This window comes from Mus caroli, unplaced genomic scaffold, assembly GCF_978045245.1.
Source record: "Mus caroli unplaced genomic scaffold, Mus_caroli_1 scaffold_2, whole genome shotgun sequence".
Taxonomy (NCBI): domain Eukaryota; kingdom Metazoa; phylum Chordata; class Mammalia; order Rodentia; family Muridae; genus Mus; species Mus caroli.
The window spans coordinates 52,276,353-52,304,216 of record NW_028227257.1 but is presented as its reverse complement, the minus strand read 5'-3'; the positions used below and the strand labels follow the sequence as shown (position 1 = coordinate 52,304,216).

The following is a 27,864-nucleotide window of genomic DNA, read 5'->3' as shown; positions in this document are numbered from 1 at the left end:
CACACATCTTGAATTCTGAGCTGTGCATTTTGGGGAGAAATTGGTGATAGTCAGAGTATATCCCATTGAACAAGAGCCTGCATGTGGCCCTCCATGTGCAGGGCCAAGTTTGTCCTGAGATGTTCCACCTAAGATTCCCAATGGGATAGCCAGTAGACTTAGGGGTGGAGGAACAGTTTAGAGTCCTTCTAGTCCTGCTGCTGGCCCCAGAGGTTAGACTGTTGCCTCTTAGATCCTAACATTTTATTTCCTCCTCTCTGGCTGTCCCAAACAAAGCTTGCTCAGTACATGGTATCTGGGTATGACCTGTGTCCCCAATGCTCAGGAAACACATTGGATTCCCTAGGCACGGTGTTAGGGAGTGAGTCTACATTACTTCCAAAGCCAACTGTGAAATGAGACCTGAGTGTGGGACCCTGGGAAGCCAAGTGGGAAAGCTGTGTGGCCTTGTTGGAGGAAGTGTACCACTTGGGGTGGCCTTAAGGTTTCAAAAGTCCATGCCAGGTCCAGTCCTTCTCTCCCTCCCTTCTTCCCTCCCTCCTTCCATTGTCTTGGTATCTCTTCACAGCAATAGGATACTATGACTTGGACTTAGTTATGGCTTAAAACCATCCCAGGAGTAGTTTTGACAACATTTCATGATAGCGTCAACAAAAAGATGGCCAGATGCATGGGCCAACAATAACAAAGCGATAGACTCCACACTTCCCATTGTCCAACAATCTTTTATTTGCTCGAGGTCATTCAGCAAATACTCAATGGTGAAGATCACAGACAGTTCCCAGGCAAAAGAGAGAGAGAGAGAGAGAGAAATGGTGGCTTTTCAAGACATTGGGGCAATTAGTAACCGGTAAACAGTGGCGAAGCTAAGCCTGCACACACACACACCCATGTCCCAGCCCACCTCCAACACACTTCAGGCCCCCATCCCCACCCCCCACCACACACAAACAGAGGAAATTTAGATTTAGTTAAGTCCCTTTTGGTAATTATTTAGATGGTTGGACTGTCGGGTGAGGACCCTTGGCGTGCAGAGGCCCTTGGCGTGCAGGGGCTGAGACACGCCCAGATGGCGATGAGACAGAGCCCAGCTAACTCCAGAGAGTGCTCTTTAGACTTCCTGTTTTTCTTCTTTTCACAAGGTGTGTCCTTGGAAAAAACCCAAAGGCACCCAAATGCAAACACCCTTCCAAGATGAGTCCTGCAGGCTGGTCCTGCCCAGAGGGTCCCCAGGAAGAGTTGAGAGCACACAGAAATGAGTGTAGATCTCCATCTGGGTCCTTTCCTGGCCCCTACAACAGCAGAGCAGCTGCTGCTTCCCCAGGGATTCTGGGAGGAGTCTGAAGGCAAACCTGCGGTTGTGATGTTCCAATCTCCTTTGCTGAAGTCTTTTCTAAAGGCCGAGGATGCCTCTGGTCCTTAGGAGGTTGGTCTTTGAAGCTCCACACAGGAACACTGAGCCCTGCTCTGTAAATTTCTGAAGGATCCAGCGTATGCATCTTTTCCATTCTGACTCCCCAAACCCAGCAGCTGATTTCACCCACAAATTTACTCTCAAAGTTGGTTTTATGTACATTTTCCTTGAGCCCTTAATACCTGGGAAGTAGGGTTGTGACGGGAGGGGGCGGGGGAGAGGGGAGAGTCGGGGGAAGGCAGGTCTCAACTGCTCCAGGGCCATAGCACAAGCTACAAGCAAGGCGTGTGCAAGGCCATTAGACTGGCAAGCCTTTGTGTAGACTTGCCTGTTTGAGAAAAGATTGACTAAGTCCTAAACCTATCAGACAGAGCACCATTAACAAAGAGATCCTGGATGGGGGCAACAGCAGGGGTGGCATTCTGAACAGTGCCTGAGAGGTTCAAGGTTAGTTTTCTAGAAAAGCCGAGCTCAGCTGAGTTCACGGTTGGGAAACTCCAAAAGGCAGCCAGTCATCTTCAGGGCAGCCAGGGTGGCAGGGATCTTCAGGAGGGGCAGTCATCTTTGGTGGGGGTATAGTTTTCTCATAGTCACCACAAAGAGCATAAAGGTCCAAAATGAGTCTCCTCATCGTTCCAGAAAGATGGTCTGTTGGCCCCGTGGGTGGCTTGGTGGGTTTATCACCCAGTTGGCAAATGACAAGACCTGCTTTGAGGGATAATCACGCGGCCTCTCGGGTCTCACCGGGTTTGGTTCTCCCTGCACTTCAGTGGTAATAGATGCTGAAGGCGTGCAGGATATAGAGCAGCGTAGTGAGGAAAGCAAAGAACTGGAAGGAAACAGGGAGTGTCAGGGTCAGTGCGGTGCAATCACTGGTAGCTACTCCATCCTCTCAAGATGCTTTCTCCTTGGGCGTTGCTAGGGCTACAGTTTCCAGTTGTCCAGCTCCTGGACTTCCTCCAACTGCAGCCTGGGTCTTCCCTGGCTTCACAGCTACTCTCTTCCCTCTGTGAGCTGGGACTTAGGTCATGCTGAGCTATCTCCTGGGCCCATTTCTATGTGTGTATCTGTGCTCTGGCCACTCCCACAGCTATGCTCACTGACCCAGAACTCTGCTTGGAGAACCTTGTCTGTGAATGCCTCAGTTTCTTCTCAAGCTCTTAACAGCCCAAGCTGATCTCCTAAAGCCTCTAAGCTCAGTGAGTCCCCGGATTTACATCCCCTCCAGCTTCCAATGACAGAAACCTGAGATCTTTCTCACTCTCCTTCCATCTAATTGTCAAAGCCGAAGCTAGCCGCAAAGTCTGTTATCTTGGCAGCTCTTGGTACATCCATCTCCTTTGTCTTGGATGCTTTCATCCAGCTCTAGGATATCTCAGGGCCTCAGTTCATATCCTGCCTACTCTGCCTCTTCTGTCCTGTTCCAATAGGAAAAAGACCACAGTTAAAATTGAGCTTAAAATGGTAATGGCTCTCCTTAGAATGAGCCTTGCTGTCCTCCTGCCCACTCACCCTCTGATCCATCCACTCACCCACCCATTCACCCATCATCCATCAATCCACCCACCCACTTATCCATCACCCACTTATCTATTCATCATCAACCCATGTACCCTCCCATCCATCATCCACCCATCCATCCATCCATCCACTCACACATCCATCATCCACCCATCTATTCACCCACCCACCTTATCTATCCACTCATTCATCTATCCATCCAATAGCATTGAAGCACCTGTTGTACTTCAAAACTAGCTATTTCTACAACAGTGAGCAAGACATTAAAAAGTTCTTACATGTAAGCCATGAGTGGTGACACATGCCTTTAAAGCCAGCACCCAGACAACTGAGTCAGGAGAATGACAAGTTTGAGACCAGCCTGGTGACCTAGGTGAGACCCTGTCTCAAATATGAGAATAAGTAAATAACACCTGCTGCAGATATGTTGCATTTTTCCAGCAAGTAACTGAGCCAGCAGGTCCTATACAAATAGTCCAGATGGGGATACGTCCAGAAGAGAATAAAGCAGAGAAGGCAAAATCCTGGGTGAGGGTTGTTGAAGAGAGGCTGGGGTTTGGGAAAAGGTGATACCTTGCTGATGTGAGAGGTAGACAACCCTGCCCAGGTCCTGAGTGAGAAAGTCTGTGTGTCTGAGGGACAGCAATAAGGCCTGTGCGGTTGAGGGTTGATTGGGAGCCAACAGCGGTGGAGAGGCCACCAATAGCCCATCTCTGGGACTATGAGTTTAAGGAAGTCCAGGAACTGTGGCAAAGAGGAAAGGGATGGGGAAGGCTAAAAGGCTGCTGGGAAATGCTGTGACCTTTCCAGAGGTCCACAGTATTTGTCTGGTACCCTGTTCCTATTCTGAGGAAAGTGCCCTTTAATACAGTCTTTGCCCTTGCCACGGTGTGACAGCCTTTGGATGTCATTTACAAGGGTCACACTCAAGGTACAGTAGGCCACCAAGCTGTGGCAGGTGAGCTTACTGTCACAAAAGGGCACCATTTCACATTAGAGAAGGAGACAAGTGGGTTCAGAAGCCCACCACCACCTGGGTGCCACCACCTGGCCTTGAGGCTCTTCCCACAGTTAACTGGGCCCACATAGCCTTGTCTTCCATTACCTATCTCCTCGGATTTCTGTCAGAGAAACAAAAGGACTCAGAACAGCTGCCTGTGTCCAGCAACTCAGGCTCCATCACAAGGCAGCAGGAGCTCTCAGCAGATGTAAGAAAAGAGAAATATGGTTTTGTTTATTTGGGGAGAGAACAAAATTCCGAAGAGCATGGTGTTGGGATGTCCCACGAATACTGTATTTTCTGGCTATGAAAAAGAAGGTTTTTGTGTTTTCCATAATCATTTGGAGCTGGCAGCTCAAGGTTAGAAGGATTGGTAAATGTCACTTCTGCACCTGCCTTTAAAAGTCAGACAAGCTGCCTTGGGGAAAGTGACCCTTCCAAGCCTACTAGTAGAGTAAAGAATGTGGCTTTGTGCATTATAAAGAGCTGCAGGAAGAGCTGGGAGCTGTTTCAGAGCAGGCAGAGGTAGAGGGAAACAGAGGGAGGGAGATGCAGAAGGAGGCAGAAGGGAGTGTGATGGATGGAAGCAGGCAGCAAGAACCACATGCAGAGACGGACTTGGGGGGGGGGACACTCAGAGAGAAAGGGATGGCGGGGTGGTAGGATGGCGGAATGGCAGGATGGCACAGAACAGGATAATTAGCTACTAGCTATTGGTCCCAGCAAAAGGCCAACAGCTTTAAACTATACAGATGCCTCCATGTCTTTAACCTCAAGGGGGATCTGAGAATGCCCCCTCAAGAGTGTAGAGAGCAAGGGTGGTGGGACAAACACAAAACAAGAGGTGGCTCTTGAAGTTTGAACACACAGTCGTGCTTACACACATGAGCAAGTGCACACACACACACTTGCATACATGCACACATGCACACATACACAAACACACACACACACTTGTGCACACACAGACACACACAAGCACACACACTGTCCCCTCCTCCAGTCTCTTGGGCCTTGACACAGTTATCCAAAACACCCAAGACAACACTGAGCTGCAAGACATCAATGCCCTCCATATGTGCTCATCTGTGTTGCTGCCCAGTAGCCGTGTAGTCACTCACCGAGGCTGCAACATTGATGTAGTAGTGGCTCAGGTTGTGGCCCTCAGAAATGATGGTGGCATATGCTTGCAGGACAGAGGCACTCATGTACAGAATGCCTGTGGTGCCGTGGTACAGGCTGTCCTGGAAATGCAGAGCAGAGGCAGGGGTCAATGGGACTCAAATGAGCAACTCTCTATGTATACACAGGGGTGAGGGGGGGAAGAGGCAGGCTCACTCCCTACTGTTCTTTTGTTACAGAGTTCCCCAGTGCATGTTCTCTCTCTCTCTCTCTCTCTCTCTCTCTCTCTCTCTCTCTTTCTCTCTCTCTTTCTCTCTCTCTCTCTCTCTCCCTCTCTCTTCTGTGTGTGTGTGTGTGTGTGTGTGTGTACACATGCATGCATGTGTATTTCCTACTGCTCTTTCGTTACAGTGTTCCTGTGTGTACATGTGTATTCTGTATGTGTGTGTATGTACACATGCATGCATGTGTATTTCCTACTGCTCTTTCGTTACAGTGTTCCTGTGTGTACATGTGTACATGTGTATTCTGTATATGTGTGTGTGGGGGTGTGTGGGGGTGTACACATGTGTAGGTGAGAGGTCAGCTTCAGAAGTCTTCTATGGCTTTCTCTTTTTTCAATATAAGCTTTTTCTTTTCTTTTGGTTTTTTCTTTTTTCTTTTTCTTTTTTTTCTTTTCCTTTTTTTTTCTTCTTCCTTTCTTCCTTTCTTCCTTTCTTCCTTCCTTCCTTCCTTCCTTTCCTTCTTTCTTTCTTTCTTTCTTTCTTTCTTTCTTTCTTTCTTTCTTTCTTTCTAGACAAGTTCTCACTATAGAGACAAGGTCTCTCAGGATCGGCTATCCTGGAACTGGCTACGTAGACCTCCTGGCCTCAGATTCACAGAGATTGTTGTCTGCCTCCTGAGTGCTGGGAGTAAAGGTTTTTAAAATTAATTTTTATTTATGTCTCTGCTTATCTATATGTGTATCATACAGTGTTTGTGGAAGTCAGAAAAGGGCATTGGATCCTCTACAGTCTCTGGAGCTGGAATTAGAGGCAGTTGTGAGCCATCTGATGCAGGTGCTGGGAACTGAGTTCAGATTCTCTGCAAGAGCAGCAAAAGCCCTTAACCACTGGGTCACCTCCTCAGCCAGCCCCTTAACATCTTATTTTCTGAGCCACATCTAGGTAGACCAGTTGGCAGCAAATCAAAGGCTCCTCTTGTCTCTTCCCTTCCACCCTTCACCTCCATCTCGTGCTGGAGTCACGGACATATGGACCATGCTGGGTTTTTTCTGTAGGTGTTGGGGATGTAAGCTCAGGTCCTCATGCCCACACAGCAAGCACTTTACCAGCAAGGCCATTTCCCCAGCCTTTCTTTGCAGTGTTTCTAATGGAATACACAGCATACATGAATGGATAAATAAAAAGTTCTATTATATATAAGTGTAAAAATACCAAAAACCAGCTAAAATGTACTGAGTTCTCATTCCATGCCCATCTCTGCACTAAGCATTTTCCCATTTGACTTTGTCTACTGTGAGGCAGGTCTCATCTTAAGGAAATGGAACTTCAAGATTGAGATGAATGCTAAATGGGTAAGCCAAGATTTGAACCCATGCCTCATGAATTCCAAGTCACAACTGTGGGCACCATCCTGAGACGGATAGCTATGCTGAGCTATACTAACCTCAGAACAAGGCTGTTTTCATTCAGGTAGGGCTGGGCTTGTTGCATCCAAATAGGACTGTTATCTCCTAATGAAGAGTTAACCATAACAAGCCATGGCTGCAATTGTTCCAGGACAGGGTGGCAGTAAGAGACTATCTGGGTAGGTCTGCCTTCCAGAGTACTTCAGGTGCTTCTGTGGTGACTCTCTGCTCTATACCGCTGTATATCTAAGGAATTGTTTACTTCTGCCTTTTCCTGTTTCGGTGAATTCTTTTACCACCCTTACACAGATAGATGGCTTCCACATTGTGCTTCAGCCTGATGAAGACCCACTGTGGGCTTGCCAATGCCTGGACAATACGCTTTATCTTCTGTAATGTTCACAGTTGACTTCCCAATTCATAGAGAAGGAAATTTAGACTCAGTTAATGTTGGGGTCAGGAGAACCTGACTTCTGACTTCAGTTGTCTTAAAAAATATTTTATATATATATACATGTGTGTGTGTGTGTGTGTGTGTTGGGGCAGGGCACAGCACATGTATGGAAGTCAGAGGATAAGTTGCAGGAGTTGGTGCTCTCCTTTCACCATGTGAGTTCCAGGAATTGAACCCAGGTTGCAGGGCTTGGCAGCAAGCCCTTTTATTTGCTGAGCCATCTAACTAGCCCCTGATTTTAGTTTTGATTTGTGTGTGTATGTGTATGTGTGTGTGTTACACTGTCAACTCGACAGGAATGTCCCGCAGCCACTAAAATGCTCATTAGCTCTTGAGAGAAGGCAATGATTGGCTAATCTGCATTCTGCAACGTCTAGGGAAGAGTAGCTCACACATGCCATGGTGTGCCTTTGGAAACCAGATGTTCTCCTGTGCCTGCTGCCCATCTCGCTATGGCAACAGTGGTGTTCCAGATGTGTGACCTACTGCATGAGGCTCGATGTGGGTTGTGGGATTCAAATCCTGCTCCTCAGCACGTTACTTACTAAGCCATCTCTCCAGCCCAGAATTATTTCCAAGAAGACATGGCCTTTCTTTGTTGCCCAGACTGGCCTTCAACACCTAGGTTCAATACATTGATTGATTGATTTCTGTGCACTACATGCATGCAGTGTCCATGGAGACCCCAAAAGGGTTACAGATCTCTTTAGACCTGGAGTTACAGATACTTGTAAGCCTCCATGTGGGTGCTAGGAACTAAACCTGGGTCCTTTGCAAGAGCAACAAGTGCCCTTTACAGCTGGGCTATCTCTCCAGATAATATTCTTAACTTCAGGAAGGTGTGTATAGTCCTAACAAGGAAGGCAGTGGAGGGAAATGTTTGTAAAGGAAAGATTTACAAACACATTTTCATTTCGGCTTAGTACTCAACACTGAAATAAGATTCTTCAGCTTCATGGAGGTCTCTTCCCAGTGGCATCTCTAATCCAAGGCTTTCATTCTTCCTCCCCACCTAGAAAAGCCCACCATCCTTACAAACCCAGGACACCAGTCCAGGGGGTGCCACCCCTTAGTTCTTACCAGGACTCTCCAGGACTCAAATCGTTTGTAAAACCCAAACAAGTAGGACATCAGGAACATCAGGGAGATGAGAAAGGAGGTGAGTGAGACATACAGCACCCATCCCTGCAGCAAGGGGTATGCGACGTGTGTAGCAGCCACCAGAGTCCACACCCAGAACCCGAACACCTGGAAGAGAGAAGCACAGAAGGTCTTGGCTTGCTGTGTGTCGCTGGGGGCGGGGAGGTCCCCTTGCAGAGCATTCCAGGCTAAAAGCTCAGCTGAGGGTCAGAAAGTGGGCAGCGGAGCTTGCCGTCAACTCTGACAACCAGAGTTTGATCTCTGGATCCCACTCTCTCAAGCTGTTCCCTGATCTACACATGTGCACCATAACATGTGTATGTGTGCACACAGAGGAAGGCTGAACTCTCTGAATCATGGCCGAGTCTGTGGATCCTCTGGAACTGCTGTCAGCTGCCATTGTGTTGTGCTAACAACCAAACCCAGGCTCTCCTGACTAACCCATGAGCCATCTCTCCTGCCTTAAACAATGCTTTTAAGGACAAAATTGACTTGTGATATCAAGAACTTGTCTCTGTCCCCTTTCCTCCATGACCTTCAACCCCACACATACACCTCCCCACTGGATATCTGTAGAGATTGGACTCACATCTGTCTAGCTGAGCAGAAAAGTACCCTGCCTTCAGGCCCCACCTGCCCCAGCACCCCCCTGTCCCCCTTTCAGGAACCAGCTCAGTCCATAACTAACCAGCAAACAGATACAGGTACCAGCCACTCCGTCTATCCCTTGTAAGACTTCCCTCACTGTTGCCTTGAAGAAAAGTTCTTTTGCCTTTCTGGAGAACCCTGGGTTTTTTAAGGAGAACATGGGAAGAGGGGGTAAGAAGCTACCCAGCTAACCACAGGCCAGGAGTGAAAGCCCAGCTCTCATGGGTGGACCAAGTTCTAGCATCCTGGCCCCTTCCTAAAACACAAGTCCTTTGTTAGGATGCCAAGAACAAAGGACTGTTGTGCTCAGCCCTAAGTGAGACGTGTACACCACCTGCTCCAAGACCTACGGAATGTGGAAGATGAGGAGTGCAGGAAAAGATGTAGAAGCGGGAGGGAAGGGAGGAAGCCTGCTCTCTTCCAGACACTTGCACGGCCACTACACTCATGAACTCATAGTGAGCAGCTATGACTGCACAAGACCTACAGATGGTCAGGCCCATCAGTGCTCTGTCATGGATGCGGAAGGGACTCATGACATCCTGCTATTCCCTGTGGAGCCTGTGGTGACCCAAAAATAAGGAAATAAAATGTTGAAGGGGTCCTGGTTGCAAAGATGACCAGTGGGAAGGGAGGGGGACAAGACAGAGGGCAGTGAGGTGGATGTGGTTAAGAGACAGTGCATATGTGTATGAAAGTTTTCTACATTTTCAATTTTAATTTAAAAGGCCTACTAGGTCTACTGTAAACAATCACTTTAAACAATCAATTTCCAAGAAAGGTTTTTGGAAGTTCTAGGCTCAATCTGGAAATGTCTGACTTGTCTTGGGGAAAGGGTGTCTGGGGTGGGAGGCCTGTCCTCTGTCCCCCACCCACCCCCCGCCCCGCCCCAACCCTCCATAGATGATATTGCAGGGAGAAGATAGCACTCCAAGGCACTTGCTAAGTGACTTTCCTGACAGGCCGTAGGAAGTGCACTCAGGCACTGGCCCAGGGCAATCACAGGCAGTGCTAGCTGTTAGTGGGAATGCCAGCTGGGGCTTGTAAAACTGGCTTACACCAGGACACACACCAGACCTCAGAGGGCAGAGAGTGGTCTGTGTTATTGACTATAAGCCTGGAGCAAAGCAGATATTCGGGTGAGGAGTGTTGGGGTACACTGTTTGAAAAAAAATCTATATGAAAATCGTCTCTTCACACTCACCAGGAACCTCACACCACTCAAACTGCCTCATGTAACCTGCTGTGTGACTCTAGCTCACTCAGAGAGACCAGAGAACCATCTGTTCTTTCTCTTGCTGTGTTCAGCCCACCTGTGTCAGGCTCAGCCGCCAGCCAAGCACTTCTGTCCCTCTGTTCCTGTCAGAGCTGAAAAGGACCCCCCCACACACACACCCTTTCCTGCCATCAGAAGCTGCACTGATCATTACTGTGGTGTGTACATTATTCCTCTATGTGAATTTAGACACCGCCCGTGCCACTGGCAGGCACTGAGACCTGAGGCTGCACAGGCAGTATGGAATGGGGCCTGAACACAGGGGTGGATGTTTGGATGGCTGTCCTTCAAAGCAGATTTCATGCTGAGGGCAGGGGAGCTAGCTAGCTAGCTACTCCTAGAAAGTGCCAGCAGCAAAAGTCCTGGGGACAGTTAAAGACCTCAGCAGAACTTCAAGTCCCCAGTACCAGAGAGCCCATTTGGGTCTTCATCCTCTGTTTTCCAGCTGAGGGCTCAGAATAGCCATTCCCACCATTTACTCAAAGACCTCTGAGTATGGGGAATCTACTCAAATTACATGGAATGTGTTTAATAGTCCTGCTGAGTAATTGTTACACAGAGGGATGTTGTTTGGTTTTTACTCCCACACCCCTCTGCTTTCTAAACAGTAGATGTCCCTGGGGCCAGAGGTCAACTTCAGGTGAGTTAAAACCAGTGGTGTTTTGTGTCTCACACCAGTACCTCAAGTAGTCTGGGCTGGGAACTTGATTTTCAAGTTCTTTTTAAAAGCTCATGTTTAACTTTACAGATTCTCCTGGCTGCCTACGCTGTTCCCCCATTTCAGCCCCCATTTGACACCCATGAGGAGCAGGGCGTATTTTTAGGTGGCATACGTCCTCAGCCCATGGAGGGCTATTCCACTGCAGTTAGACATTGAGAGTAAGTGCGCATCAAATACGACTTTAGCAGGATCTTTTTCTTTGAAAAAAAGCACATTGCTCATGGATATACTTCCCAAGGACTAAACTCAAAACACTTTTGAAGGGAGAATGGAGGGCCTAGCAGAGCAGCTCAAGCCAGTGCTCAGGAGGTAGACACAAGTGACCTCTTTGAACTTGAGACCACTTTGAGACCAGGTCTATATAGTACGTTTCAGGAGGGCTAGAGCTGTGCAGTAAAAACCCTGGGGAGGGAGAGAGAGAGAGAGAGAGAGAGAGGGGAGGGGAGGGGAGGGGAGGGGAGGGGAGGGGGAGGGGGAGGGGGAGGGGGAGGGGAGGGGGAGGGGGAGGGGGAGGGGGAGGGGGAGGGGGAGGGGAGGGGGAGGGGGAGGGGGAGGGGGAGGGGGAGGGGGAGGGGGAGGGGGAGGGGAGGGGAGGGGAGGGGAGGGGAGGGGAGGGGAGGGGAGGGGAGGGAAGGGAAGGGAAGGGAAGGGAAGGGAAGGGAAGGGAAGGGAAGGGAAGGAAAAAGAAAGAAACATAAAATAAAGTTGAACCAAAGGGTTGGTCATGTTTCTTAGACCATAACCCACTTGTTGGGTGCTGGCAAGGTGACTCAGTGGTTACGAATGCATACTGTAGTGAGATTTCTGTTTTATTATAAACTGCAGAAATATTATAAAAATATGCTTTCATTTTAATCCCGGGTGTGGGGATGTGGAGCTCCGTCAGACTGCAGCAGCTGACCATGATTTGCCTTGTGCTCTAGCAGGGGCATGGTTTTGGTCAGTGGCAGATAGTTTCTGCGATCATGTGACATTTGGGATTTTGGGAACTTTTCAGAGGCTGTATAAATGCTAGAGCCTCGAGAGGTGGGGTTGGTGGCTGTTTGGGGGAGACGGGGGTGTTGTGGTTTGTTAGTAACCGTACTTAAAGAAGAAACAGAATAAATTAGACTCAAGAATCTCTCTCTCCCTTTTATCCTTCTTCCTTTCCTATCTAGGGGAATAAAAGGTGGGAAAAAGGTCCCACAAAGTAGCAAAGACCAGCCACAAGCAAACAAACAAACAAACAAAAAGAAATTAGATTCAGGGATTTCTATCCATCTCTCTTCTCTCTATCCTTTCTCTCCTACCTAGCGATAGGGGGTGAACCGGTGGGATAAAGGGTGAGAAAAAGAACCCAGAAAATAGCAAAGGTCAGCTATAGCATACAGCTCTTACAGAAGACCTGAGTTCAGTTCCCAGTACCCATGTTGGATAGTTCATACTGTTGTTACTCCAAGTCTAGGGGGACCCAACACCTCTGGCCTCCATGGGCACTCATGATCATAAACCTACCTATCTACCTACCAACCTGCCTACCTACCTACCTACCTACCTACCCACCTACCTATCTACCTACACATATACACACTCGGAGATGTCAAGGAGTGGGTGACATTTGCAGGCCTGAGCATGATATATATATATAAAGAAAAATCCCCAGAGTCTCATGGGCTCAGGAAAACATGGTGCCCTTTAAGCCTCTACTGGACACAGTAACTGCAAGTATTAGCATCAGTTAAGTTGAAATACAGAAATTCAAAAAAAAAAAAACTAGAAAAAGAACTTTTGGAGCATCCTTGCTGTCTTTGAGTGAAGGAAAATGTTTAATGAAGGAAAAGAACCCCAGAATGGCACAGCGGTAAAGAGCTTTTAATATAGATGGGGCGGGGGGGGGGGGGAAGCTGGGGTGCGGCTTGACTTGATGGTGGAGTTTTTGCCTGACCTCAGCCATACCCTGGGTTCAATTGCCAATGCTGCAAGACAAAACACAAAGAAAAACCAGAACAGAAACCCAGGAACTCTTGGCACCACCTTAGGTCAGGGCACTGAGTCCCATGAGCTCCTGGAACTCTCTGTAGACTCAGAGACAGCTCAGTGGTCTGGGCTGGGCCCTAGAGATGATGCCCAAAGCAGCCAGAGAAGCTGCATTGTCAGAAGGACTCCAGATAGATAGTGCTGCTGAAACCAAAACCCCTCAGCCAGTTTTGTTTGCTTCTAGTTTGCCCATTCAGATCTGTGCATCCCTGTCCCTGGGGTTTGAATCCCAGCCAGCTCTAGTTGCGGGGTGGGTGGGGGGAGAACAGTAGGAAAGTATTTAAACCACCAGTGCCTCTGCATCCATCTAGCAGGGGAGAGGGCTCTCTGGTCCATTGGGGCTCTGAGAAAGTTGACTAGTCTAACTTTGGCTTGTGGAGATTCAGATAAGCTTGAGCTGAGATAATAATCAATTGAAAGGGGGCAAGAAGACAAGAAGAAGTTCACATGGGAAAGACTCAGATGAGCAGTGCCCTAGCTGGTCTTCTTGAGGGATGGGAAGTTCACATCCAGGGGTGGGAATGGGAAATGGGAGATCAATCTGCTGAGTGAGTATAATACTATTTGGAAGCATAGATTCTTTTGGCAGAACAGATGAAAGCCTTTTAAAAGGCACTTACACAGCTGTAGGAGGACCAGCAGTCTCAATTAACCTGGACCCCGAGATCTCTCAAACACTGGACCACCAACCAGGCAGCATACACCAGCTGATATGAGGCCCCCAACACATATACAGCAGAGGACTGCTGGGTCTGGGTTTAGTCACAGAAGATGTACCTAACCCTCAAGAGACCAGTCTCAAGAGGCCCCAGGGAGTTTAAAGGTCTGGTGGTGAGGGGGAGAGGGGGTAGGGTATGGGATGTGGAATAGTCAGAGGGTGGACCAGGAGGGGAACAAAATATGGAGTTTAAAATAAATAAATAAATAAATAAATAAATAAAATGTACTTACACACACACACAATTTTTTGCCCTTAAATTTAACAGACCTCTCCTCTGCCCTGCCTCCCAAGTCCATCTGTAGCTGTTAGTTAAGGTCCACAGCTACTCTAAGTTAAATAACTAGTTTGGGGGTCTTGTTTGGTTTGTTATTTTTGCTTTTGAGACAGGTTCTTACTATGTAGCCCTAACTGTCCTGGAACTTACTATGTAGACCAGGCTGGTCTCAGGTTCACAGAGATCCACAGACCTCTGCCAAGGGCTAGGATTAAAGCCCTGTGCCACCACACCTGGCGAATACCTGTGTTACTAGCCACCCTGCTATTTTGGAAATACTGGTCAATACATTAAATTAAAGTGCTCCTCTCAGTAACTTCGCTTTCTAAGTTGTCCTTCACACAGAAGGTATGAACACAGTGAAGAACATACAGGGGTGCTTGTTGCATCTAATATAGATAGAGAAAAGATAGGAAAAAAGGTTTTTTAAAAGATGCAGAAGAGAAAAGATAGATTGACCCAAATGCTCTTCTAGAGGACACCAATCAAACCAGCTGTGCCTGCCAGAGTGGGAAACTCTGCAGCCTTCAGAAAGGAGAAGAAAGGGAACAAGTCCCAACAGATAGCAGCATGCCAGCAGGCTGCAATTTATGCAGAACAGGAAAAAAAATGAACCTAGTATTTCTGGACTGGGACCCTGGTTCAGCTTCAGGGAGAACAGGTCGGCGTGAGGCCAAAGTTCTCTCCCTCTTACCATAACCAGCAGGGGACAGAGTTTTCAATGTGGGACAATGGTCATGCTTAAAATGATTCAAAATAAGCAACACAAAAAATTTAAAAGACCAAGAAGAGAGTAACTGGGTGGCAAAACGGAGGGTTCTAAAGTGTCCCTGATGAGACCTGCCTTCCCAGGAGATGTAGCAGATGTGAGTGGTGTTGCCCAGGGCCTGGTGCAGTCAGTCTACCCAGAGGTTCTGAGAAAGACTGCCTAAGTGATGGTCCAGGAAGAAGAAGTGTATGCAGATGTCAGCTCTGCACGGTGGGGCTCCACACCAGGGGTGGGTTCAGTGTGGGGCACACAGAGCTGAGCATTGGAGGCTTGCAGAAGGTGGAGACACTGGTGACAGGTTTCTCTGCATAGCTGGGTGACATTTCAGCAGGGCAGGTCTCACCCCCTGCCAATACCACATTCCTGTCTTTCCTGCCCATCTTTGTTTTCATGAGATTCCTCCCTTACTTGGTTCTCGGGTGACAACAGAGTGTACCAGGAATCCCCAGGAACTGAGAGGCAAAGATCAAGTCAAAAGATGGGTGGGGCTCATAAAGTCAGAAGTGAAACCGAGCCAGGGAGCTCCTGGAGCTACCTACAAGGTGGGAGGACTGAGTTCTGTACAGGACTCGCTCAGGCGAGGCCCAAGGTTGGAACCCCAATGCCCTGAAGGCGCCCCGTGTCGCTCTGATGCCTCAAAACTATTGTCCCTCCAAGTAGGCTGATGGAATCAAAGGTCTGTGGGACACTTGTATACCTTTCCTCTTTTTAAAAATTGTACTAAGACATGCTGATCCTCAGCCCTTAGGCTAAGATACAGTGTAAAAATGGCACTAAAATACACAAAATTCCCATCTCAACCACTTTATAGACATGCAACTTAGTGAAATTACACACAGGCATACTGTATGTAACCATTGCTGAGGTCCTGCTCCTTATCACAAAATGGAAACTCTAGCCTCCCATTTCCTCCTTCTCCAGCCCAAGCAGTCTTCATTCTCTCTTCTCTGAGCCCCTGAACTCAAGGTACCTCAGATAAAAATAAGTCACACAGAATTTCTCTTCTGCAACTGGCTGATCCTACTTAGTACATTGGTTTCAAGGTCTGTGTTTAGCATGTGCCAGAATTCCCCTTTGTTTCAAGGCAAACTAGTGTTGCATAGCATAATGCAGTCCTCGCCTTAGGACAGTTTGAAGCTTATGAGTTCTTGGCTTTGCAACAGGCAAACATGGGAAGCCTCTAGTAGAAACTCAGTCTAGCAGCTGCGCCTCTCCCTGGCCTAGTGCTCTGTGTTGAGGTGGGTCCTCCGTCTTCCCCTCGGGCAGCAATGTGAGCAAGGCTCCTAGATGACCAGGAACTCATGGATGGGAACTGGTGACACTCTGCAGTGGACCTGTGCTGTTAAGTTAGACTCTGCAGAAGGGATGCGTAGTCAGTGCTATTTCGACTCATGAGAGTTTGAGCTTGCAGTGGGCTCATCGGGGCACAATCCCCTCATATGGTAAGAGGCATGCGTATTTCTCTTTGCTCATCATCATCTCTCCTGTGTGGGTTGCTCCCACCTTTTGGCTATGGGGAAACAATACTGCTACATACAAGGGCATGCAAGAAGTCTTTCAGTGGAAGAACGAGATGCCACTGACCCTGGGCTGTGTCTAGAACTTCTCAGGTAGATCTCCTACAAAAGCCTGGAGAGTAGCGACCCATCAAAGGCATTCCTGTTGCTGTGGTCACTGCTTGAGGGTTAGTGCCACCCTGTCGAAATGCCTCAACTTCAGGGAGATTTTAATGAAAACAAATGGCAAGAATTACTCTGAGATTTTAAGCTGATTGTAAAACAGTGAGAACAATACAGGGATTTTTTTTCCATCATGTCTTATTCCTTCCCTGACACAATTTTTATGAATACTCCCTTCTCAGTGCTGGAGAGGGAACCCAGAGCTTTGTGTATGTCAGGCAGTACTCTGTTACTGAGCTATGTACCCAGCCCATCTCCAATTAAAAATACATATTTTATATTTAATTATGCACTCTGTGTGTGTGTGTGTGTGTGTGTGTGAGAGAGAGAGAGAGAGAGAGAGAGAGAGAGGATGTGTGTGTGTGTGTGTGGTGTGTGTAGGGGGCAAGGTAGGCACACATGTGAGATCAAGGAGTCCAAAAGAAGTTGTCAAATACACGGGGGCTGGAGTTACAGACAGTTGTGAGTGCCCAGTGTGTGTACTGGGAACAGAATTCAGGTTCTTTGCAAAAGCAATGCAAATTCTTACAGTGCTGAGCCGTCTCCTCAGACCCCTGATTGCAGAGACCTCCAAGCCTATCCAGGGAGGAGCCCCACACCCAATGGCAGATTCCCCAACTCTCAGCACTCTCTCTGTGGAAGCTTGCTTGCCTTCCTTCTTCCTTCCTTCCTTTTTTAAAATTTTTTGTTTATTTTCAAGACAGAGTTTCTTTGTGCAACCCTGGCTGCCCTGGAACTTGCTTTGTAGACCAGGCTGGCCTCAAACTCAGAGCTCAACCTGCCTCTGCCTCCTGAGTGATAGGATTAAAGGCCTGTACCACACCATTGCCTGTCTCCACCAGAGCTTTTAAATATGGACCTGTTTGTAGGTTATGACTTGATGTTAGTGGGTCATTGACCAGCCTGAAGAAATCAAATAGACCAGAATGGAAAGTGTGGAGTTCAGTGTCTGAGGAAAAGGAAATACTATTTCCTGAGTCTTTTGTTTTAACACACACACACACACACACACACACACACACACACACACACACACACACCAGTTGCCATGGAAACATCTCTTTTTGTGTGAAGCACAGTCTATTGTGGAAGACCATCCTCTGGCATGCCTCCCTGACTCTAAGCCACAGCTTTTGTAGTATCCTGCCCTAGCCTATATACCCTGGATGGCTCTTCTTCACAGCAGTGATGCTGTGATAAGGACTTCAAGGCTACTTCAGTTGCTCTGAGCATGGGGTAGAGGGTGGGCGGGATGAGAAATGCTGGGACCTGGATGGCAAATACAAGCCAGGCATAAGGTGGTAAAGGAGAACACAGCTGAGGGAAAGACAGAGCAGTGGGAGGGGCCCTGAAGTGTGTCATCTCTACACATGTCACGTTGTCAAATGCAATGGGTTGGCTTCTTGGAGGAAGCAAAGCCAAAGGCATCACAGCCAAGATATAAAAGTGGAGAGTTACAACCCCCTGCAACAGTCAAGGAGAGTACTGGGAGTCAGGTCTAAAGCTCTGTCTGAACCCAAAAGCCTGGGGATTTTAGTCAATGACTTATATATGTTTACATGGGGTGGGTCCATTTCTGAGCATGCTCATTTTAAGGTCCTAACTTAAAAAGACAAGAGTAGATGCATTATGCTGGGGCAGGTGGTGTTTAGCTCAAAATCTCCGACCACGTAAGCAAAGCTTAAAGCGATGGAGCTTGCTCAATTCACACCAGAAGCTATAGCTGAAAAAATAAAGGTTATTTAGAAGGTGCATTTAACAGAGGGGCCTGACTTGCTTAGTCACTAACACAAGAACTGCACTCAATGCAGACTCCAGCTAGGAATGGCCCTCGGTGGAAACCAGAGGCCACAGGCAGTGCCAGCCACTGTGTTCTTGGGCGGGCCTTGCTACTGTGGGCCTCTGTGGATGGATAGTTCAGAGACATTACAGGGTGCTTTGAATAGTCTGACACACTGGCTAGGAAGTCTTTCTGAAGCTCTGGTCTAGGGAGGACACTGCTCTGACAAGTTAAGGAACTCCCTCAAATACCTCCATCAGAACCCCAAAACATCAATCATTGTGTGGCACTTCCATGCGCAATAAATACCACCCAGGACTCTTACAAACTCTGAGTCATTCTACCCTGACTCATGGTGAGAACATTTTTCTCTTTGTGGCTTTAAGGTTAGCAGGAAATTGCCTGCCCAGACTGCCTAGGCCTCCTATGAGGCCATGTCTTATTCTGGCCTATCCAGATAGCCAGAACGTGTGGGCTGGAGCCCCACAGGCTGGCCACTGCTCCTTACAGAACAGACACAGAAGGGCCCTGTAAGTGCTCTCCAGACCTGGCAGAAAGCCCAGGAAATCTGGAGCTAGTGCCTTTTCTAAGCAAACTGGCCTGCACTTCCTCCCTGATCTGGGGGGACTTCCTGCTCCTGGGCCACACCCTCCCATTCAGACTCAGACTGACCCAAGTTTTATTGATCAAATTGCACAGATTTACAATGTGACATAAAATAGAATGATAAAAATAATTCTCATCTACCCAAAGGCTAAAGGCACTTTCTTTCCTGATTCTTAAAAATAAATTAAAAACAAAACAAAACAAAACAACAACAACAACAAAAAAAAAACCACTAGGTGTTAATGGGGAACGGGGGACTGTTTTTTTGTTTTGTTTTGTTTTTTGTTTTTTTTTTGTTTTTCTCATTTTTCTTCTCCATTTGTGGATTCTAGGAAGCAAAATGTACCCCTCATTTTAGGCTTCGCCAGCCCCTAGGCTTCACACACAGGCTGATTCCTTCTCTCCTTTTGGCCCAGGCTCTGTGGCTAATTTCATGTCTGTGTGAATTCTCAGGAAGCCCTCAGTGCTGCTCTGGACACCCACTGACTCCAGGAACCCAGGCATCCTTTGTGACAGCCACTTGCTTTCAGCCCATCAGGCATTGACTCCCCACGTCTTCCCACTGATTCCTCTATGTGCCCTCAGCTGAGACCACCTCAGCTCAGCTGTGAGCAGATCTTACAGGGCAGGGACCAGGCTGATGTCACCTCCTCCAGAAAGCCACCCTACCAAAGCCCAGCACGCCTTCACTGCCACCCTCCATGTTGTCTCTCTTCCCTGCTTGCTGTCTGGGCCCTGACTTTCTTTTTTTTTTTTTTTTTTTGGTTTTTCAAGACAGAGTTTCTCTGTGTAGCCCTGGCTGTCCTGGAACTCACTCTGTAGACCAGGCTGGCCTCGAACTCAGAAATCCGCCTGCCTCTGCCTCCCGAGTGCTGGGATTAAAGGCGTGCGCCACCAACGCCAGGCGGCCCTGACTTTCTGAGGCAGGAAATGGGTCCTGAGGTCTTCATGTCCCCAGCAAAGTGCAGAAGGCTGGGTGCCAAGCGGAATGGCTACTTTGAGAGAGACGGGTCTCTGGAAACGCTCATCAGGCAGTGCCCACTGTTCTCTTCTGAGCCTGCCACTGTGACCCAGCTGTGAGCTGGACCTTCTCCCAGAAGCCTAGATTGATGAGGACAGAGGCTCATTCGCTTTGTTCTCATCCACATTTGCTCTGCTCCCTCCCAGGTCCCTGAATTTTATTTTTTTTGGGGGGGGGTTCGAGACAGGGTTTCTCTGTGTAGCCCTGGCTGTCCTGGAGCTCACTTTGTAGACCAGGCTGGCCTCGAACTCAGAAATCCGCCTGCCTCTGCCTCCCGAGTGCTGGGACTAAAGGTGTGCGCCACCACGCCCGGCATCTGAAATTCTTAAGAGAGTGGGTGGGATGCTCTGTTTGGATTCTCCCTCCCCACTGCCTCTTCCTTGTCCAATTCCCCACATTCCTCTCCATCCTAAGTTGACTGGAAGCCCTGGTACAACACTGTATTATTAAAGATGATATTTAAAGGAATTGCTTGGGTAGAGAAGGCATCGAGATGGGTAGGGGTTGAGGGTTATAAACCCTCCCGAGGCAGAATGGAAAAGGAAAGCTCAGAAAATGCATCTAAATCAGGAAGATTAGATGGGTGTGTCTGAAATAGATCAGAACTCTGCAGAGCAGTGGTTCTCAACCTTCTGAATGTGTGGTTCTTTAATATACTTCCTCATAGTGTGGTGACGCCCAGCCATAAAATTATTCTCTTTGCTATTTCATGACTGTAAAGTTTGTTACTGCCATGGATTGTGATGTAACTTTCTGTGTTTTCTGATGGTTTTAGATGACCACTGTGAAAGGGTCGTTCAACTCCCAAAGGGATTGCGTGCGACCTATGGCTTGAGAACCAATTCTCTAGACTCTAGAGTCTAGACATCTGGATGGGAAGGCCCTGAGACTCCACTCTGGGGGCCCATAGGGGCGGTATTTTGCTGTGGCCAGGCAGTGGGAATCTGGAATGCAAATGGGGAAGGACCCAAGGGTTTGCAGGTATGAGGCTGGCTGGCAGGGATGGGGAGGGGGCAAAAAGGAAAACTGGCAGAGCAGGGACCAGAGTGCAGTTGGGGCCAAAGGTCAAAGATCTTAGACTTCCTCCTTGCTCTAGCCTGCTTCTTCCACTCACAGATCTGGACAACTCTCAGGAAACTCTCCTGACTCCCCCAGCTCTGCCCTGACTGGGAGAAAACACCCTGGGAATGGTGGAATGAATTGAGTGCCCAGGCTAGCCCGCTTAAACTGTGAGACTCCAACCTGGGCCCTCTGACCCTGGTTATTTCCTTGAAGCCTGATATACATGTGAGGTCATTGTAATCTGCGGGCCTTCTAAACTGACCACAGCTGTCTGTCTTGCTTGTCTGGACAGACAGAACATTTATTTAAAGAGAGTAGCTGGTTCTTTAGTAGGCTCATGTGGCCAGAACAGACCTAGGAGTAGGAAGGGAGGCAGGTGGGATGCAGATCAGAACAGGCAGATTCTCAGTGTGTCTCTGCTCAGTTCCCTCTCCTTCATCTTCCTCGGGGCACGGACTTCCTGCGCCATCCTTGACAGGGTCTGGTGATGGGGTGTTGGACAGAGACTGGTGAGAAGCAAGGAGTGGGCTCTTTCTGTGGCCTTTTCCAGTCTTGTCCCTTTCTTTCCAGAAACATCTGGTTCACCCCTAGGTCCCTGTGGCCCCTGTCTGGGTGACAACTGTTTCATGAAAGCCCCTCTAGGCATTGATTCAGACGTCAGCAAGCCCGGAGCTTCTTTCAGGGTTTAAGCACCAGACACGGCTTCCCTTTTGTTCCCCTAACCTGGGAGTGGGCAGTGCTCTCTTCCTGTGCTTACTGTTCTCTGGATTGCTTCTATAACTTTGGGGTGTGTGTGTGTGTGTGTGTGTGTGTGTGTGTGTGTGTGTGTCTTTACCTACGCAGGTTCATTCTAGTGTGCATACATTTGGAAGCCAGATGTTTGACACAGGGATGTGTTCCTCAATGGCTTTTTAGAATTAATTAATTAATTTTGAGTTAAGTCTCTCCCTGGTCCTTCCTTCCTTCCTTCCTTCCTTCCTTCCTTCCTTCCTTCCTTCCTTCCTTCCTTCCTTCCTTCCTTCCTTCCTTCTGAGATAAGAACCTCTCCTTGAACCTGCAGCCTGATGCTTCGGCTCTGCTAGCTGGCTAGTGAACCCCAGCCCCATGCATCTGCCCCTCAGTGCTGGGGTTTTGGGTGCTTCTCTTCTCAGCTTTTCCCCGAGTGCCGTGGATCTGACTTCAGGTCTTCATGCTTTCACAATGACCATTTTGCCCACCGAGATCTATCCTCCAATCTCCCTTCTTGTTTTTAGCCACCATAGAACAGAGCCTGGAGCTCAAGCTGAGGTCACAGGAGAAGTGACAAAGTCAGTCTGTGAGGAACAGGCTTCACTTGAGCCGCTTTTCCATGAGCCAGGGCCATTGGAAGGGGAGAGGGGACAGCTAGGGACAGAAAATCCAACTTCTAAGGAAAGCCCCTAATTCCTCTGTGCAGACCACCTGGTCACTTTCAGTCCCAGCGGGGTTGGCTCTAGTTGGGTTCTGTAGTTTCAAACAAACTCTTCAATATGGCTAAATAGAAACAAGCAAGCAGATTGGAGTCAGGGTGAAACTGGGGATTTGGGGTGACACATAGAAATGAACCTCCTAGGGTGGGGGTGGGATAGAAGGAAGAAGGGCTCCCAGCATCAAACAGGGAGCTCAGGCCTCCTCCCTTTTTAACTAGCTGTCCCTCTAAGAATTTTCTCACCTTCTGCTTTTTAATTAGCAAAAATCTAATTAAAGAGTCAACTAATGAGAAGGGTAAAGTTCAGATGACTTTCCAGGGACAGCCACTGGGGCGGTCTGTCAGCTTCCACCTTTCAGCTTGCCAAGAAGCTCAGGAGTCACCCAGGTCACGATGGGGTGGGCCCTCTGCTCTCACAAACACTGGCTCTGTAGAAAGAGGTAGGGCTGGCTGCCCTGCCCACCCCAGGCTCAGCCCCTAGTGCTGGGTGCCCACACTCTGCATGGGGTGGGAAGAATAAGTGGAGGTCTATCCTCTTCTTAAAACCCACTGTGTGAAAAGTCCCTCACCTTCAAGAGGCTATTGTCAAGTTATACGTTCAAATAAGACTCACCACTACATTGAACAAACCCTCAGGTGTGTTAAAGTTTCCTACCGTGCTAGTGAAGAAATGAAAACGCAAAACAGACAAACATTTCCCAGCTACCCTGCAAAACAACTCCTTAGTCTCTTAATAATAACAAAATAGACACCTACTGTTCTACCCAGCAAGTTACTCTTAGGCGTTTCCCCTCAGAGAAATAGAAATGCCCCCCAACAGAAGCCCGAGCAAGATGCCAATAGCAACTGCCTAGAACAGGAAACATTCAATAGAGCTGGGTTAGATTATGCTATGTCCTTACAGATAACTGAATCAACAAACTGGGGATATACACCAAGAACATCACACTTCACGGGATGAGTGGGTGCCCAAAGGTCTTATACTCTTCAGTTACATTTCTGTATATAACTAGAATAATTATTGTGTAAAAATGCTGATTTCTAAGAGACTGTTTGGAATAGTGAGAAAGTGGGATGGTTGGGGAAGTCTCAAGAGTAGTGAAAGGGGGGCTTTTGTGTGATGGGACAGTCCTGAACCCCAGTTGCTCTCAGATAAATCTACTCGAAATGGGAGATCTGTCTTCCCAACCTCACTTTTCCGGTTTGAAAACAATGCTGGTTAGGAAAGATATGGCCACTGGGAAGATGCAGGGAATACAGGTTCCTGTTAGAACCATCACTATCACAAAATAAAACATTTTAAATGTGAATTTTAATGCTGAAGATTGGGAGGTAAAGCACTGTAGGCAACAAAGATCACTAGAGTAGGCTACTGGAGCCTGAACTAACTTTGCTGTCATCTTCAAGAACTACAAAGAGCTAGAGCCAAGGTGGCTCATGGCTAGCAAGGGAGAACTTGTCTGATGCGATCTGACAATGAATCTGCTCACTCTTGGTTTCCATGTGGTGCTCCACACATGCATACACATGCACACTCACGCATGCATGCATGCACGCGCGCACACACACACACACACACACCTCACATTCACATGGTGGTTAGGAGAGGTCACTGTAGACACCATGTGTCTATGTCACCTGGAGCTACCCCACTGAAGAATCACTGCACCCTAGTTCTTGGGCTCTGCTTTCTGTGCTCTGCACAAGTGTCCTGGCCTCCCTGCTTTCTAATGCCTTCTATATATATTTTGTCTCAGACCAGAGGGCTAAGGGTCAGGGGTCCCTGGAGGCATGGTGCTTTTACACTGCCCCAGTGGACAGCGGAGGGAGAAGACATCAGAGCAGCAGAGCCAAAGAAGAGCCTCAGACAAACTGATTCAGTACCCAGAACAGCTTCCCAGCTTCTTCTGCCCATGACATCAAAATCTGATCTTTTCCCTTCCTTCCCCATGCTCCATACAGGCACACACATTATCCTGGAGTTCTTCTACGCATGCTCATAGCAGGTACAAGAAGCATGTGCAGAATAATGCACTCAACACACACACTCAGATGCAGATATATATGCACACACACTCACACATACACACTCAGACACATGTTCACACACAGACTCACCCATGCACACAGATCCCCCCTCACTTGCACATGCGCACACACACACACACACACACACACACACACACACACACACACAGAGAGAGAGAGAGAGAGAGATGATGATGCATGTGCTCCATCTGTGAACACAATTCTGCATTTTCTAAGTTTTCATCAATGAATGAAGATGACTTCCAATGAAAACTAGTGTTACATCGAGCAAACATAGACAGAGCTAACTGCAACAAGGGTCCGTCACAGCCAGCTGGCCAGTGCTTTTTCCAAAATACCAAGACGGAGGCAGAGGAACCGCTCCTGACTGAAGGGGAAAGGACAGCCAACAGAATCAGGAGTTTTGACCTGGCTCCTGGGCTCGGGAAAGGATATTAGTGGGGAAATGAGCAAATAGAACAACAATGGTCAATGGCAAAGTGCTAATGTTAACTTCCTGGTTTGGAGAGACCTGTGGGGTTCAGAGTGAGGAACAGACTTCCTATGCTGCCACTGTGGCTTTAGGAGAAATCTAAAACTGTTTAAAAATAAGTCAAGAAAATCAAATCAATGACAATGACCTCATCCCCTCAAAGTCCCAGGACACCATGAAAGTACTTTTCCAGGAATCCAACTGCAGGGGACAACTGTCAGGACCTCTAGTGATAACTCTCTACCTGGCTGCTTTCCTGCCTCAGGAATCCAGCCTTCTTCCAGTGAGTGACAGGCCTGGACCCCTCCCTCCTCTGGCCACAACGATGTGCTGCATTCTAAAAATTGCCCCCAAACCTCTCTCCAGCCACAGAGACCCCTGGGAGGTAGCCACTCCTCTGATGATGATTTGCGTGACTGGCAAGCATTTGCTCAATAGAATGTGGCAGAGCCATCCTGTCACCCATGCGGCTGTTCCAAAGTGAGGCCCACACCCAGGGCCTGGCACACAGCTCAGGATCTGATCAGCCTGGCTGGATGCCCACGTTTGTGGGGGACTGGTGCTAGAAGAAACCTGCCTCTTTGGTGGAGGCTCTATCAAGGCCACCCACCTGTGGGACCCACAAGAAAGCTTCCCAAGAATGGCTGTTGTTTAACCAATTTGCCTAAAGGTCACTCAATGGGACCTAACCTTCCATGAAGACCAGAAGGGAAAGCGTTGGCCACACCCATTTTATGTAACCTGTCCTATTCCAAGTCTTCCTCCCAGCCCAGAGGCAGCATGGTCAAATTCAGGGCTAGGAAGAAAATTTCACCCACAAACTAGATATTACGGGAGGCTTGGCGGGGAGTTGGGGAGGTGGATGATAGCAGGAGCCAGCTGAGGAAACCTGTTTTCTACTGAATGCATTGCTGAGTGCTGGCAGGGATCAGTGCCTAGTTCTGCTCTGCGGTGTCCCAGAGTTGGGCAGCAACAAGTTTCTCAGAGTCACCTGGGCGGTTCAGATTGTTTTATGGACGATGCTGTCATGAGCTCCCTTCGGCAGGGAACACACATAAATCAAAGTTCAAAGTCAGCTGATGTGATTTGAGAAAATACTGGGAGACCTTCTTTCAGAAGGCCCTTTAAAGAGTCCCCTAGTTCTTTGAACTTTAGTAAAGTACAAACAGCTAGGGGGAAAGAAACGAGGCAGTAGAAGTTTCTTAGAAGTCTGGATAGTCTAGAAGGTGGCTGGACCCCTCCAGCAAGCAAGTGGCCTGGGGATAGCTCCTCATCCTTTGGGAAAGAGGAAAATTCGCTCTAGAGGAACCCAGCCTGGGAAACCCACAGGGAAAGAGGGAGCCTGTAGTTAGCTGCCAGCGAGGTTCCCTGCCGGTTCTGCCCCTCCCTCCCCGCAGGTGGGGGCAGTCACACTCACCAGCTCTGGTAGGAAGAAGGCAAAGGGGATGGTGAGGAACAAGGCGGCGACCCCCGAGGGCACGTCAGGCGGGGCGTAGCTGGTGGCCGGCGGTGCGTCCCGGGAGGCCATGCTGTCACCTCTGCCTGGCGTCTTTACTCCGCAGCACTCGCCTGCGCCCGCAGCTGTTCAAGAATCACCTCCCGCCCGATAGACAGACACACCCATCGGTCGGAGGGACGTCGCCTGGGAGGGGAAAAGAAAGGTTCCAGTAGAGCGGGGCCCTTCTGCGCACTGTGCTAGACAGGAGAGGGGACAGGACCAGCCTCGCAGAAGGTCTTTCTAGACTTTCCCTGCTAAGGAACTTTTGAATGCTGGAGCAAAGGACTCCAGAAGACATGAGTGACATTGTGTGAAAGGAACAGCTTTGTATGTATGCTCCTGGTGATCTCTATGCTCAGAGTGTAAGCAAGGGCTCTTTTGCTAAGATAAAGATTGTTTATTGAGGACCTACTGTGTGGTTAGCCTCCTTCAGACACTTCTGAAGTTCAGATAGACCACCACCACGTGGCTTTGTTGTACCTTTCCAGTTAAGGTCACAGAGTGGTCACAAAAGCATCTGCTTTTGTCCTCAGAGTCTAACGGAAGGATTGGAGCAGCCTGGTTTTCACCTCCCTCCTCAGGTACTCTGAATTCCTCTTGGGTCTTCCTCTTGCTGTCCTTCTAGTCCAGCTAGGACACAGGGTTGGGGCCAGGCAGTTCCTTCCTGCTTAGAGCCTGGGGCTGGCTGCTTTGCTGTGCTTCCAGACCCAAAGCTCTTCCTTTCACACACCCATAAGTCAGGTCTGGAGACTGGGCTACTTTCTTCTTTAACAACCCACTCACCTTGGGTTTTTTTTTTTTTTCCACCGCCCTGAGGGAAGGCCTGGCGCCCCAGAGTCCTCTTCCTCCCCTCTGGCTCCAGCAGGCCAGTTGAAAAGCCTCCTCAGGAGTAGGAGAGGAGGCATGGAAGAGTTGTCCCAGGACTGGGGGATGTCCTGCACAAGAGCCCTGTGTCTTGTTCCTTAGCAACAGCAGGGAATTCCAGGGCCTGTCCTGGGCAAGGTGGGAGGAGTAGCTGGTTAGCTCTGCCTGGTCTGGAGCAGCCAGCAGAGTTTGGATACATGAAGCTTAAAGCCAAGGCATTGCAGGGAAAGGCAAAGATCTTCCCAGCAAGCTTCCAGACAGCCTGTCCTCAACCTTTTCCAAGTCCTAGAGCGTATAGTTCACAAGCTCAGGCCCCACACTGCTGACAGAATGGATCCAAAGCCATCCACTTTTTCTGAATGTTACACACAAGTGCTATGTCTCTCTTTGGGGCTGTGGCCCCCTTGGATGTGACCATAATCTACATGGGGCATCAGGGAAGATAGGGCAGGGTAAGAGGTACACACGGGTTCCAGGGATTGAACCCAGGCCATCAGGCTTGAGGGACAGTGCCTTTACCTGATAAGCCATCTCACTGGCCTCGAAAGTATTAATTCTGAGTAGACTGTGATGTTAACTATGTACACTGTACTTCCTAGAGCAGCTTCTAAACACATTCTAGTGACACAGAGACACAGATCATCACTGGTGCTCTTTTTGGATGCTAGCCTCACTCCTGA

The 27,864-nt window shown here is 48.6% G+C and overlaps 1 protein-coding gene across 1 annotated transcript; it reads right to left on the bottom strand.

Annotated features, from left to right (window-relative positions):
• Positions 1–962: 962 nt before the first annotated feature.
• On the bottom strand, positions 963–26,446 carry Mall (mal, T cell differentiation protein like). Its single transcript, XM_021156259.3, has 4 exons — positions 26,240–26,446; positions 8,222–8,389; positions 5,057–5,179; positions 963–2,243 (listed from the first exon to the last, which is right to left on the bottom strand). Exons 1-4 carry the CDS (start codon positions 26,348–26,350, stop codon positions 2,181–2,183), a joined length of 465 nt encoding a protein of 154 aa, XP_021011918.1. The 5' UTR covers positions 26,351–26,446; the 3' UTR covers positions 963–2,180.
• Positions 26,447–27,864: the final 1,418 nt, after the last annotated feature.